The 15428-nt window shown below is 33.0% G+C and overlaps 2 protein-coding genes across 2 annotated transcripts in view; both read left to right on the top strand.

Annotated features, from left to right (window-relative positions):
- Positions 1-13939, top strand: part of LOC128247344 (uncharacterized) — a 96640-nt gene extending 82701 nt beyond the window's left edge. The window contains exon 5 of the mRNA XM_089348761.1: positions 13586-13939. Within this exon, the coding sequence (XP_089204887.1) occupies positions 13586-13647 (62 nt within the window). The 3' untranslated portion in view covers positions 13648-13939. The remainder of the gene's footprint in view (positions 1-13585) is intronic.
- LOC149136493 (uncharacterized) overlaps positions 1-15428 on the top strand; it is a 60905-nt gene that overhangs the window by 26137 nt on the left and 19340 nt on the right. The window contains exon 2 of the mRNA XM_089348762.1: positions 14678-14727. Within this exon, the coding sequence (XP_089204888.1) occupies positions 14678-14727 (50 nt within the window). The remainder of the gene's footprint in view (positions 1-14677; positions 14728-15428) is intronic.

Genomic DNA, 15428 nt, shown 5'->3' with positions numbered 1-15428 from the left:
CTGTTAACATACTGGTCTTCAGTTTTTTGGCCTGTAAACTGCAGTTCAGTTTCTTATGCAACATGAATTAGATGCCTTTGTGCATGTATCAAAATTATATTTTTGTTTATATATGGTTACAATTACTGTCATTATAACATTTTATTTATTCAGTGTTATATTCTTTACTGGTAAAACTAATGTTTTTGAAGCAGTTTTTTATATTTATTTATTTTGTGCAGTAGTAAATTATTAATATGCTTATGTATTTGTTTTGCAAGATTGTTGATATGAAATCATGTGTTGAAACAGATATTGTTATATTAGAGGATGGTCATATTTTGCCAATAAACACATGCACTATTTATTTTATCTTCACTTTAGCAGCAGCAATAGTAGTAGTAGTATTCTTTCATCACACATTCTGTGACCTCTTCAGCAAAAGACAAAATGGTATAGACAGGACAAAACCAGAGAGGAAAGGAGACAGAAAGTCATTGAAGAGGCCACAGAATGTGCAAGAAGAGAACTCTGAAGAATAAATTAATAATAATAATAATCCCCTCTACTAAAGGCACAAGGCCTGGAATTTGTGGGGAGGGGACTAGTCGATTACATTGACCTCCAGTGTTTCACTGGTACTTAATTTATCAACCCCAAAAGGATGAAAAATAAAGTTGACCTCAGCAGAATTTGAACTCGGAACATGGCGAGGGGCGAAATACTGCTAAGCATTTCAACCAGCATGCTAACGATTCTGCCAGCTCACTGCCTTAATAATGATAATTATTATAATAATAATAAATGCCCTGATGCAGTACTAGGCACTGGCCCTCATGGTTTTTGATCTTAAGTGATTGGAAGTGTTATCATGTACATGTTTTCGCCTTGGTATAAAGGATGGGCTACAGCAAATATTCTGCTCAATACCACAGATTTGCTTGTCAGTTGTTTGACCGAAACCAGTTGAGCATGTCCCTTGGTGGCTGACGATATGTGCATCTCTGATCGCAAACAGAAATAATGTGGAGGCGGTGGGCATCATAGTCACATGTTGACAGGAATTCTTTGGGATTTGAATAATTCACCTCTGGGAACATGGGTTTTATATTCAACATCCTTAAACAACCCTTATTCAGGGACCTTTTGAGTAGGATGAACTACTTGACCTGATGAAAATTCTCACTGGGACCCCACCTGGAAAGTCATGCACTGTTTATCTTGATATGAGATCACCATGTCATGCATGTATGGGTGTGATGCATGTACCTGGTGTACTCTTATCAGACAGGAACTGGGCTTCACCTCAGCCATCACTTTGATGGCATGCACTGCTCTCTCACTCAATAATAATAAAATGAAGATCAAATAAATAGAGCATGTGTTTACTGGCAAAAGATGACCGTCCCCAAATGTAACAATAAATTATTCATATATTAAGTTTTTTTGCTGTGATATTACATTTTTTAGTTATGGTGTAAATTATTGTAATATGCACGCACCAAAGGGGGTGAAAAGCTGTGAAGGTTCTGTAATTCCACCATTCAATTTAACAAAATTGCCAACACTCAATTTCCACATAACACATTTCCTTCTTTTAAAACCTATTTTATTTTCTTCACCATTTCCACTCATTAACTTCCATAAAACATTTTCGAAGTTCTCTTAAATGTATGAAGCTACAATAATTCGTTTTGTATAGTTGAGTGCTACTCGAGGCCATTTACAAGGATGTTGTATAGTGTAGTAAAAAGTGAGTAGTGTAAGACTTTATCTTGAAGCTGTTTGGTCAAAAGCAAATGCCATCTAGTAAATCGAAATCTCATATGGTTGTTATACGTGCTGTAGATGAAGGTACCAAAAAAAAAAAAAAAACGAAAAAGTATTTCGGTATCCCACCAATGACATAAAAAATTATGAAAGATCGCGCTCGTACTTTGTCTGACTATGCCTCATAGCAACGCTAGCGAGATCATCATCATCGTTTAACGTCGTCCTTTCATGTTGGCATGGGTTGGACGGTTAGAGGTGCAATTTATAAAGATGTCGGAAAGACCATTTAGAAATGGGTCCTACAGCTTCGCCGTCAGGGAGTACAACTAAATTCTACTGAAATCAAAAATTAAACTGTACAAGTAACGCAGTCTTGGTTGTAGTAGATTTTGCGTTTGAATAATTGATATGAGCTCTTTCTGGCTAGATACAGGCAACAGTTTTCATGGGCTTGACAACGTGAGATAAACAAAAAGTGTGATGGTAGTGGTAGCAGACGTAGAGTATATGAAAGAGAAATACTCTCATAGAAAGAGTCGAGTAACATCAACGTTGAAGTGAAAGAGGGGAAAAAAAAAACAATATGAAAACACACCTGAGTTGGACTTCGAGTTTGATGTCATGTAGTGTACAAGCAATGTGTTTAAGAGGCTGGCTGCTAGATATATAACGTAGTAATCTAGAAAATCAGTCTATGGTCACGTTTTGTATCTTCATCGTTTCTTAAAAATCACAGCTGTCTTTCCGTTCCTAACCATATTATTTACTTTCTGCACTCAAATTCCTTGTTCTTTCTGTTATATTTCGGTATTGTATAAACAGTAATGTATGGTATGTTTCTAATAAAATCAAAAATGAGTGACAAACCAGTGTTATCACTTTGTATGTATATGTCACTTCAAGAAACGATTGTTATATATAAACAGAAAGGGATGGGATACTTTTATTCAATATTTGGAAAGATGAATGTTCTTTATTTACTCGTACACAAGCTGTTAAACTGATAGTTGCAATTTAATTTAGAAAAACTGTTAAAATAATAGTGAACGTTTACACGCTTACTAAATCTGGAGAGACCGTATGTGCTCAATATAAGAAAGGTTGTGGATTATATGATAATTTTAGTTTGAAATTTATTGATTTTCTTTTAACTCGCTGTCATTCTGAAACTGGTGAAAAGTGTTATTAAATTTTGGTTGTGTTTGTAAGTGAAGCTAATGGCTTGAGTTTGTTTCCTAGTTGGATCACCTCCAGCTAAGTTAATTCTCTTTTACCTTAACTTGACTAGCACTTTTTTTTTAACCGCAAGCTTAACTCATTAGTGCCCATGGTCTTTTAAGTTCACAAGAATTGATTATTAATTTACCAACAATTTTAGAGGTATATCTAAAATCAGTTGATTTTTAAAATGGCACTCTTGATAACTAATACCGAAGCATTGCCATTAATCATAAGGCTAAAGTGTCTTCTAAAAACTACACACATTTCAATGAATATTGGCAACGCCCTGAAATTTTTTCGTTCTTATAAAGATAGAGAGTGAAAATTTGGGATGAAGCAAATAATTTGAGCATTAAGGGGTTAAGTAAAAGTTATTTATGACTATCAGAATTTAAAAGAGTGGATAATCTATTGGCCTAATCAAATCTCGTCTTTTGTTCACTCTATATGTGTAACATTGAATCTTTGGATTGCGTATTTAATAATTATCAATCTAATCTGAGTGTTAATTATCGAATGATTCTATGTAGTGAGAGATTTGGCGATCTTACGATACTAGTCACACGGCTGTCTCTTATAAACCACGTGTGTTTATTTACATTTGTGAAGATGATCGTCCGTTTCCGTAAAAAAATTTTTTTAATGTTTACATATGGGGTTGTGGAGAAAGGGGATCTTTTGAAGTCGGCGTGAAAGCGAAAGAGACAGAGAGAGCGCGATTGTATGAGGGAAGTTCTTTTGAAGTTGGCGTGAATCGGAAAAATTATGGGTAATTTTTTAGATTAACACCCGAACGATCTTCACTAGGCTGTTAGGGTTTGGGTTAGGGAATTCGTCCCTAACTCTAACCCCCTAGTGAAGATTGTGCGGGTGTTAATCTAAAAAATTACCAAATTATGTGCGTGTGTGTGTCTGTTTGATGGGGTGTGCGAGACAAAGTGTGGTGTGCATGTGAAGTGCTTTTGTTATTGTGTGTGTATGTGAGAGAGAGATAACTGAAATTTTTTTATTCACTTTTTGTAGTGAGTGATTGACAGAGAAAAAGTGAGAGGTTATGTATGAATGGCTTCAGTGACACGCACGCAGGTTGTTATATATATATGTATATGTATATATATATAATTATATGTATTTCTTCTATCTTAATGAATAAAAATTCTTCGGATAGAATAAATGGGTTAATAGAAACCAATGTAGCAAAGAACACAAAATAACTGTGGTGTAGTTCCTGTTTTTAAAGCAGGAACCCCTTGAAATTTTGGGTATTTGAGTATATTTAAAAATTTAAGGAATGGAGAAAACGCATGTTATAATTGCATACTTTATTCCTACATATGTTTCAAAGGATTGCAACCTATGTGATCCATAGGGATTGATTCCCATGCATTCCCTGAAGAGAAGGTTACAATTTTAATATCATAGATCCCTATGGATCACACAGGTTGTAATCCTTTGAAACATATGTAGGAATAAAGTATGCAATTATAACATGCGTTTTCTCCATTCCTTATATATATATATATATATATATATATATATATATATATATATTATTTTGTTTAAAGGAGTTCCAACTCTGTCTGTTTTTTATGTTTTATTTATATTCCTGCAAAACCAATGTAGGATATAGAATATGGAATATACAATATATAATATAAAATAAAAATGGATGGTACAATGAAATAAAGTATTGAATGTCTTATTGAATAGATGAAATATTGAGTTCAATATAAAGGATTAAATATATAAAGGCGAATACGTATTTTCTATACCTTGTGGTATTTCATCATGGCCGGTATGACAGACTTTAACAGACTGTAATAGATTGGCTGGTTTTCTGTCTTTTATACCAATTCCTTTGGACAGCAGCAGTATGTGTTTGGCTATTTTTAGAATTGATGCCAAATTTATTTTTAGAAATGATGACATTTGAGAAATTGTTTTGTGTTTTGGTTGTAGGGATAAGATTTTTAAACCCCAGTAGGTGTTTGGCTGTTCTAAGAAATGATGACATTTGAGAAATTGTTTTGTTTTGGTTGTAGGGATATATAGATCGATGTATGGCCAAGAGGGAGAGAGAGTTGACTGAAATTTTTTTATTCACTTTTTGTAGTGAGTGACTGACAGAGAAAAGGAGAGAGAAGTTATGTATGTATGGCTTCAGTGACACACACACACAGAGACGGCGCGCCAACTTCAAAAGAACTTCCTCGATCCAATCGCGATCTCTCTGTCTCTCGCTTTTACGCCGACTTGAAAAGATACCCTCCCCACCCCACATATTTTTAAAAAATTTTAAACTCTACGGAAAGCGACGATGTTATTCACAAACATAAACAAAAACACGTGCACCATAGTTTGACAGCTACGGTACTCATACCGTAATTTAGCCAACTGTAAACTTAACTTGACTAGTGTTTGTGGGTTCTTCTATAGATCAAAGTATTCACATAAATATGTAGTCATTTTAATTTTTAACCATAGCTTAAAACTACTTTCATTTTGGTGATCTAGTAGTGATGATATTTGTGATGTCTTTTACTTCTATTCATAAATTATCTTGACGTGTTGTTTTCTTTGTTGTTTCGTATTTCATCTAAATAAAACTTGGTAGTAATAATAATTTCCAATTTAGGAATAATGGAAGCTTACAATTTCTGCTTTATGCTGTTTACACAATGAAATATAAGTTTTATAAGTTCATTATTTTCTGTTCTATTAAGGATGAGAATTGATGATTTGGATGTATTGCCTGTCAAATAATTTGGTCTGGATAGCTTTTGCCTTTATATTTGTCCTTATCTTGCTTATGATAGAGAAACAAAATCCAATGTTTATCATATTGTTCCTCAGCATCACTGAACCTAGACTGTTTGTTAGTGTGTGTAAAAATATTGAAGATAATATGATCTTCAATGAACATAACCCTAACTTTCAGAATCTGATCAGTAAGGAGTTGTAAAATTTGTGTTTAATGAAAAAGAAAATTTACAAATGACATTGTATACATAAGAGATAAAAGATACTAATTTTTCACGTCAAACTTGTATTTGGGAAAATTTTGCCAAGTACGGGAGGTGGGGGTGAAAGGTTTTTTTTTTTTAAATTTGTTTATGTAGAAGATACTTGCTCAAGGGCTGAGGAGTGAAAGTGAGTTTCATACCACAGGGTCAGGAAACAAGATTCTTAAACATACACATGAATACCTCTTTGGCATATCCAAAAAGTTATATTCTTACCAGTGACATTTTGTTCCATTGTACTTGTATGCTGAATTTGAGTTATAAGGAGCATATAGCCATTTCCTATTTTAAAATTTAAATTTTTGTAGTGGGTTTCCTGAAACTTCTAGTTAATTTAGAAACTCTTTTTGGATAGTTGATCATTCAATTTTGAATCAAGTACTGTTTCAAATGATTTGTAGCAGTGGTTCTTAGTAGAAGCTACTGCAAAAACTGTGTTGATGCCATCAGCTGCAACTGTTCTTTAGAACTAATATTACTCTTTCTGTGATTCTGATAGTTTTTCAGAAAGATTTGAGTAGACATTCCTTTTGGTTTGTGAGCAGATGATAGTGTTGTACTTACTGTTCCCATATTAATTCTTCCTCTTCATTTGGTTTGAATTTTCTATTGTCCTGTTGCAGTGACTTGTTTACAGATTGGCCAAATAACTGATAAGCAAATAAATTGTCTTTTGAATTGGCAGATAAGTGTAATTTCATTACATTTCCCCAAAGATATGAGGACTTAAGCAAATGTTCATCTGCTCTTGTCTCTCCTAAAACAACAGCCCATATCTGTCTGAAATCTCCAACAAAAAAGCAAGGATTTCCCCATTATCTTTTTGTTTATACATTGCCCTGTCCACTACTTCTAATATGACTTTATGAAACTTTGTGTGTTCATTCCAAATTATGAATTTGCAACTTCTTAGAACCTCTATTATCTCAGTTCCTTTGCTGATACTTTCCATAGCACTTTCATTTATTACCAAGTTGAAAGCATGCGCCGCCTTCTTTCTAGGTACATCAAGGAGAAATAGTTTACATTTCTGGAATTAAACTTTTAAGATAATTGTTAATTATGCTGTTATGATCAGGTAGCAGTTTTGTAATTTCAACTTGATTCTGAAGTTCTTATGTTATTGTCCCACACAGAATTTATTATGACACTTGTCAATGTGATTCCATTCAACATGAGGAAAGCAAAACCTTGGAACCTACTTTCCTTCCTTAAACAATACTTTGTGTTTAATGCCAATAAGTACTGAGTTGCAAATGGTTTTATTGTAGCAACCCATTATAATTGAATTTAAGCTTGATGCTTGGAGTCTTGACAGATCTGTAATTTTTCTACAATGCAAGTGACTGCTTGGGAAACCTAGGTGCTGTGAGCATCTTTCATTTATATTAGCGCAACAAATTGGTAGCCATTGGAGCATCAGATAGAATGCTATGTGTTATTTATTGTAACACTTGGCTTTTATCATTTTGGGCTATGAATTGGTGGAACTGAAATAATAGCAGGTTTAATGCCTTGTAGTATTTGTTCCAGCTGTTTGTGTTTGTTGTTCAAATCTTGTTATGGCCTACTTGGATGCCTTTAGCAGCATGCACTGTGTTGCAAGCATTTGAGTCTTATATCTGGTTTGAGGATGCCTTCTCTCCATCTAATCTTGGAGGGCCTCTGAAGAATTATGGGTACCGTCTGTCTTCCTTTTTAAAAAATATAAAAGAAGACAGACAGAAGCTTGTAATGTAAAAATAAATGAATGAAAGATCTCGTATAAAAAGGAAGTACTAGAATCGGCTTAAAGTAAAATTGAATTATAGTAAATTTATCTCTTAGCTGACTTATGAAAGTCTTTGGGACGGTGGTAAGTGTAAGTGTCACAAAAGTTTTATAATTATTTGTCCTTTGAAGCGCGTGGAGTTAGAAAGAAATGTGAAATAGTATCGTAGCACAGGGGAGGTAATTTGAAGCATTGACTTGGAACAATTCATGAATATATTTCGTAGTTCAATTAACATATTCAGTATGAAAGGTCACATTATGATTTTGTGTCTTCGTTTTGTTATATTTCATTATATAATGTGTTCGTCCTTCATTACTGCTTGAAAACCGGTGTTGGTTTCTTTACTTCCATAACGTAGCAATTCGACAAAATGAAGCGATAGAATAAGAACTGGGGTCGATTTGTGCGGCTGAACCCGTTGAAGCTGTGCCACAGCATGGCCGCAGTTTAATGACTGAAGACAAAATTGATGTATTGTAAAAAAAAATTTGTTTATTGTTCAACCCTAATTCGTCTTTAAAAACGAGTAGATTTAATTTAAAGGCAAGTAGGGCGTAAACCACTCTCATCCTATTTGTGAGAGACTGTAGTGTATATGTGAGTTGACATTTGGCTGCTATTTGTAATAAGGTTAAACTATGGTTCTTTTATGGGGTAATAATAACTGTAATATCCATAGGTATTAAATAAAGCGTTTGTGTGAAACCAGAATTTCATAACAAATTCAAACATGTATCTTGTTAGATGCAAGAAAAGAACCAAGAAAAAAAAAGCTCCTTGCTGGATCTGTACTTCGATATCATATACTGGTCCTCAGTTTTTGCTCTGTTGTAAAGTTTCTTAAGAGGTTATAATCTAATTTAAGGAATCAGATGCTACCCCCAGTGTGTTGTGTGTAACTCTCTCTCTCTCTCTCTCTCTCTCTCTCTCTCTCTCTCTCTCTCTCTATATATATATATATATATATATATATATATATATATATATATATATATATATATATATATATATATATGTCTATATTCACACATATACATATATTTTAATTAATTCTATTATAACATTTTATCAATCTTAAGATTCCTTTCTGAAGAAATCGAGGTTTTGTTTGATTTATGGTCATAAATCTTTCTATTAATCAATGTCCCCCACCTCCTTTGAAATTGTTTAAACTTTTTTTTTCGAGACATCGTGTAAGACTAACGTAACACACATCCATTCACAATCAGTAATGAGGAAAATCATTAAAATTTAAAATAATCGTAAATCCTACATTCCACCGTTCAATTTAACAAAATTCGAGCACTTTAAATACTATCATAACTTCACTTTATCCTTACTCCACCTCCGGTATTTCTGTTATTTATTATTGTTATTATTAAATGAAAACTTTAGTAATTTAGTTCATTGAGTCAGGTTTATTTAACTAAAATCTATGCAGCTGCAATACATTGGTTTGTTTAGACGATTACTACTAGAGAGCTCAAGTGCTGCTAGAGGCCACATAGTGCAGTAAATCTTTCAGTAGTAATTCTCTAACTCTAAGGCCAATCATTGCAGGCAGTGAACGAAGTGAGTGTGACTTCATTCTAAATATAACGTAGTAAAAGTGAGTAGAGTGAGAAGCGATAAGTAGACTGCAGCTTTAAAAAAAATGACTTCTGCTATCAATAAATCGAAGCCTTATGGTTGCAAACGCAAAGGTTTGCTACTCAAGACAAAAGTGGCTATAATACGTGCCGTAGACGAAGGCACAAAAAAGAAAAAAATTATCGCCCGCGAATTCGGTATCCCAGCGACAACATTATCAACTATTATGAAAAACCGCGCGCGTATTTTGGAAGATTTCACAGACAATGGCTCGTCGCAACGCAAGCGAATTAGAAGTACAATTTATAGAGATGTCGAACAGGCCATATACAAATGGGTCCTACAGCTTCGTCGTCAGGGAGTACAATTAAATGCCACCAAAATCAAGCGTAAAGCTGTTGAAGTAGCACACAGTCTTGGTTACAATGAATTTTGCTTCCGTAATAATTGGTATGAACGCTTCCAAGCTAGATACGGATTCAATTTTCAGACGCCGAACCAAAAAGGTGAGTTGAAAAACTAGGCAACGTTTTGCTGTTGGTGTCTTATACATAACGTAGACCGTATGAAGGAGAGAAATAGATACAAAGAGGGAGATAGTTAAGTAGTATCAGCGTAGTGAGAGAGAGTGAGAGAAACATTTTGAGAATCCACCTGAGTCGGACTTGAGTTTGACGTCATGCAATGTACAAGCTTTCTCTAATGATGGAGGTGGAGTATTGAGAGAATGCTAGATCTATAACGTAGAGAAGTTATAGAGACAATTAATCTGGTTGCATTTCATACTCTTGTCTCTTAAAATTATTTTTGTCTTTTCGTTTGTAACTATACTAATTTACGTTCAGCTTTCAACAGCTTCTTTTAATTTCTATCCTTTATATTTTGCTATTGTATAAACCAATGTTTAGTATCATGTTTACTTTTTATACTTGAAAGACCGTTTTAAATAAAAACGATATGTTTAGTCAATATTTAGAAATTTAACATTAATTTAGCACAGGTCCAGCAAGTGTTTTTATGCATTTCAAAGAAAAAAATTTTTTTAATCAAGTAAATTGCCAAGAAAATATCTTGCTGTAATATAGTTCTTGGTATATTTAAGACATAAAATAACGTTGTGCTAATACTTTTGTTTTAGCTTGTGACTTAATTTCATTGACATTAACCTTGGTTCTTTTTCCTTCATATCTTCAGATTCAAGTAGATGTTATTAATACCAGGTGGAATAGTAGAGTGAATAAGCTATTAGTCTAAAATTTTGTTCTTTATCCTGCATTTTGTCTCTAGATGGAGCATTTGATAAGTATCAATTTTGGTGATTAGATAGAGTGTGATGATATTGTATCTGTATTTATAGAAACCCTGTTTGTTTTTATAGTTTATGCTTTGTAGATTTGGATTAAAACATGTAATAGATTATTTCCTATGTCTATCAACTAAAAATTCACTAATTGTCATACTATTTAAGACTAGCCCAGTATAGCCTTGACCTAAGGCAATAATAAAAATTTATTTATTTGAATAAACATTTATTACCTCTAGATTGACAACACAATCTCCAACAGGTATTTTGTTATCAGGACGATTTTACCTGATTTGAATGTTTCTTTGATTTACTATATCCAAAAACGAAATCTATTTTTTGTCATCACTTCTAGATTTCAAGATACCATCCCATACACACATAATTTTCACAATTTTTGTCAAAGTATGTAAGTTAGTTATTTTTTTTAATCATGCCGACTCATAAGGGCCAATTTTTCAACTTCATGGCATATAAATTCCCCACATGGACAGGTCCGTCCATTACAGGATTGCTACTCATTTTTGACAGCTAAGTGGACTGGAACAACATGAAATGAAGTGTTTTGCTCAAGAACACAATGCGTTATCCATGAATTGATACCACAATCTTATGATCATGAGTCCAACACCCTAATCACTAAGCCATGCACCTCCACAAAGTTTGTTAAAGTTCTGTATAAAAATGGACCATGCCTTCACTATATCTACAGCACCCTTCCCAATGTAAGCAGTGAAATGATAAGAGCTGAAGTATTTAATGTCTCAAATCAGAAAATTGATGAAAGGTGGCTACTCAGTAAATTCAATGAATTGCATTGAAGCAACAGCATGGAAATCATTTCTAATAGTTATAAATGACTTTCTGAGCATCAAGAAAGCAGCTAACTATACCGAAATAGTCAATAACATGATGGACAATTTTCAAAAGTTGGGAGCAAATATGAGCATAAAACTGCACTGTCTCCACAGTCACCTTGATAAATTCCTTGAAAATCTTGGTAACCCATCAGAACATAAAATCAATGGAACAAATGTATCAAAGCCGATGGGACTTATCTATGTTGCTGGAACTTGGCTCATGGTCTTCTTGAGATTCAGCACTCAAGAAAATCATCCAAATGCAAATTCATGAGAAATTAAACATAAGCAATGATGTAATTTCTCTGTAGAAATTTTAGGGAAACATTCAGGTTTTTGAAGAAAAACCAATTTCTTTGTATGTTATGCCTATTCCTCATCAATTGTTTTATTGAAAAAAAAAAATTCTATGGATCCAGTCTGTATACTCTTTTTTACTTGTTTCAGTCATTTGACTGCGGCGATGCTGGAGCACCACCTTTAGTCGAGCAAATCGACCCTAGTACTTATTCTATTGGTCTCTTTTACCGAACCGCTAAGTTACGGGGACGTAAACACACCAGCATCAGTTGTCAAGCAATGTTGGGGGGACAAACATATATACGACGGGCTTCTTTCAGTTTCTGTCTTACCAAATCCACTCACAAGTCTTTGGTTGGCCTGAGGCTATAGTAAAAGACACTTGCCCAAGGTGCCACGCAATGGGAATGAACCCGGAACCATGTGGTTGGTAAGGAAGCTACTTACCACACAGCCACTCCTGCGCCTATATCTTAAAATTTTGATGTGATGGTAATTATCATTTTCAGATTCTGTGTATCAAAAAACTTTTAATTTAGGTTCATATTTATTGACAACAGAGTAAAAAAAATTGTTTGGTCTGTGTAATTATTAATTTCATGATCATTAATATTTATTATATTTAGAGTTATAGGATACTGATATCTATTTTTGCTTTATGCTGCAAAAAATAAATATTTTTACTAGCATTTTAAATGATAGCATATATGCAGTTTTTGATAGTTTCCTATTTTAATTCTTTGTGTGTACCTATGTATGTATACACACAAACCTTTTGGTTTCAACTGTGAAGGAAAAAATTAAACCTCTGTCCTTTGCATGCCTTCTGAAACTAACCAATAAGACAAGCAAAGTTAATGTTCTTAAATAATCTGCAAATCTGCTACTGTAGAGAAAGGAATTTCAATGGGGGAATATTCTGGGGATGAAAGGTCTGTGTGTAATGATTAGTGCAGGACTTTGTTGGTAGGAATAGATTGCTGATGAGAGGAAGAGTGATGAGTAAGTGAAGGTGGCAAGGAGTAAAAGCTGCTATTGTTAGAGAAGAAAGGCAGAAAGAGGAGACAGTGCGTCATTAGGCTAAAGTCTAGTATGTTGGTGAAAAATATGTCGTATGAGTTTGTTTTCACTATCTTCAACCCTTTGCTGTTGAAACATTTTAGATTTAGAATTAAAAGACTTTGTCTAAATGCCTACTTGCAAATGCATGTAGCTTATTACTGTAGCAGTTCTAAAACAAAAGCTAATTCCATCAAAATATACATGTGACAATTGAGTTGGAAATAATATATATGGAGAATTAAAAGAATTGATTGATACTGAAAATATAACACTGTCTATCAATTCTTACAATTGTATTACTTGGAGTAGTTACTCACTATCCCAATTGCATTCCACTTTCAACAAAATCTCATGGAAGCAGTTTCATGCGTCTTCCTTGCAGGAAGACTCATGAAACTGCATGCATTCTACCTTTGTGTTTGGAACACCATGTGATCCTTATCCATGCAAGTATATTTGAAATTGTACATACCTAATTCGTAATTTGCAAGATTTTCATTGATGCAAGTAGAAAGATGCATTCAACCTGACTGCTAACTCTTAAACGAAGCTGTTTCTCCAACTCCTTCAGGTTAGTTAAATTTTATTTATTTTATAACCTTCAATTTATATCTTTGTCATTTTTGGATTTCATGATAATTTTTGTAATATAAAATATTTATTTTTATAATTTAATGTTTCAATTTTTTTCTTCTTCCAGACAAAAAGTTTCAGAAAACAAAGAATTACAGAAAACACAGAAATGAATTTAAATCAATCTAGTTATAGTGGGAAAGAGAAGGGTCATATTGCTTTGTAAATTAAAACAATTTGGAGAGATTTATGAGTAGATTTCACTGGCTGTTTTAAACAGATTATCCTTCAAGTTTTGAAAGGCTGGAATGTAAATATATGGGAGATCCTTACTGCACTGAACAAAGTGGGGGGGTTTTTTTTTTTGGTGGTTTTTCTTTCTATTAAAATAATTGTTTGAATGGCAAAAATGTACATAATAAAATTTTGTATATAACAAATATTGTATCAATAAAGATTTAAACAATCATTTTCTTTAAAATATGATTAATTATATTTTTTTGTAACAATGACTGATGTTTATTTATTTTTTTTGTATGCATTTATTCTGCTTAAATCATTAACTGTTTTATCTTGTGTACTCTCCCTTCTTTCTAGAGAATGTAAATTTTTGGAAAAGAAAATAATGAAAATATTGTATATTAAGTATGTTTGGCAGTGTTGCTTGGCTGATGTGCTAGTGATCAAAATTTTTTAAAGTGTCAAACTATTATCTAACTAAAAGCAAACAATGATTTTTATATCCTAAAGTACACCATACAGCCTAACTTCTCACACACAAGACTACAATAATTATTTTTATTTATGGTAAAATTATTTTGATATTTATTATTGGAAATTTTGCAGTAGCACAAAAACAACTGTCGGAAATGAAAAAAAAAATTTTGACTTTAATCAAAAACATGCATTGTAGAATATGAACTGGACATTGTATTGGTTCTTCCTTTTTTGTTAGGTTCTGCTTGCAATTTTAACTCCACCTCTGGCAGTTGATTTAACAGTTTCTGTATCTTTGAAACAGATCATAGTTTTTATACTACTTTACTGATTCATGTATGCAGGCAGCCTACTAAACTGTTTATTCTTCTTACAACTCCTTATGTATCATATTCTCAGAAATGGAACTTCACCCTATTATTTATAATTACATGCATAAATGCAAGCTTGTCATTTTCCACTGTTACCCATTTGGTGATAAAATAGTTTCTTTCTGTTTCAGGTGATACCCAGAATGTTCAAATATCAAAGCAGACCCACCGGTTCTCAACAGTAAGTCAGCGAACCTTTTTTTTTTTTTTTTCATTCTTGTTTAATCAAATCTTGTGTTATTTTATATGTTCCTATTTAAGCTTTCAAAAATGTTGGGCTTTTTGTTATTAACGATTAATATATTCTTTCATTAGTTTCAATCATTGCACCGTAGCTATCCTAGGGTGACACATTCAAGAGTGTCTGACAATTATATAGTACATACTCTGATATTCATTTTGTTGATTGTCTAAGTTTACATATTTTTAGAGAAATAACAGTGATGTATGGAATGCTGTATGCAAAAAAATATAATTACTTGGAAAAAGAAAACAAAAACTTAATGGCACTTGTTAACATCTCTCAAAGAAAGAAGGGAGATAATTTCAAGACGTTAAAAATTAATATCTGAAAGATTAACACTTACACATGTCAGGCTTTCACATAGTATCTGTTTAGGAAATTTCACTCAGGATATTGGTCAATGAGACATGCTTTCTCAAAAGAGCACACCCTAAATTATGTGGCTGCAAAGTGAACTTACTAACTATGTAACCATGTCTTTTCTCATGTGTAACATGGAGTTTGTTTCCCTTAAATTTGTGTTTTTAAAACATCTATAAATAAATAAACAAATTTGCATGTAATTATATATAATAGCAGTAACTCTGGAAATACTACAGTTTTGAAAACATTCAGATTGTTGCAAATTTATAGAGTAC

The sequence above is a fragment of the Octopus bimaculoides genome, chromosome 3 (assembly GCF_046866305.1).
Source record: "Octopus bimaculoides isolate indiv1 chromosome 3, ASM4686630v1, whole genome shotgun sequence".
In the NCBI taxonomy this organism is placed as follows: Eukaryota; Metazoa; Mollusca; class Cephalopoda; order Octopoda; family Octopodidae; genus Octopus; species Octopus bimaculoides.
This window is presented reverse-complemented; position numbering and strand designations above follow the sequence as displayed.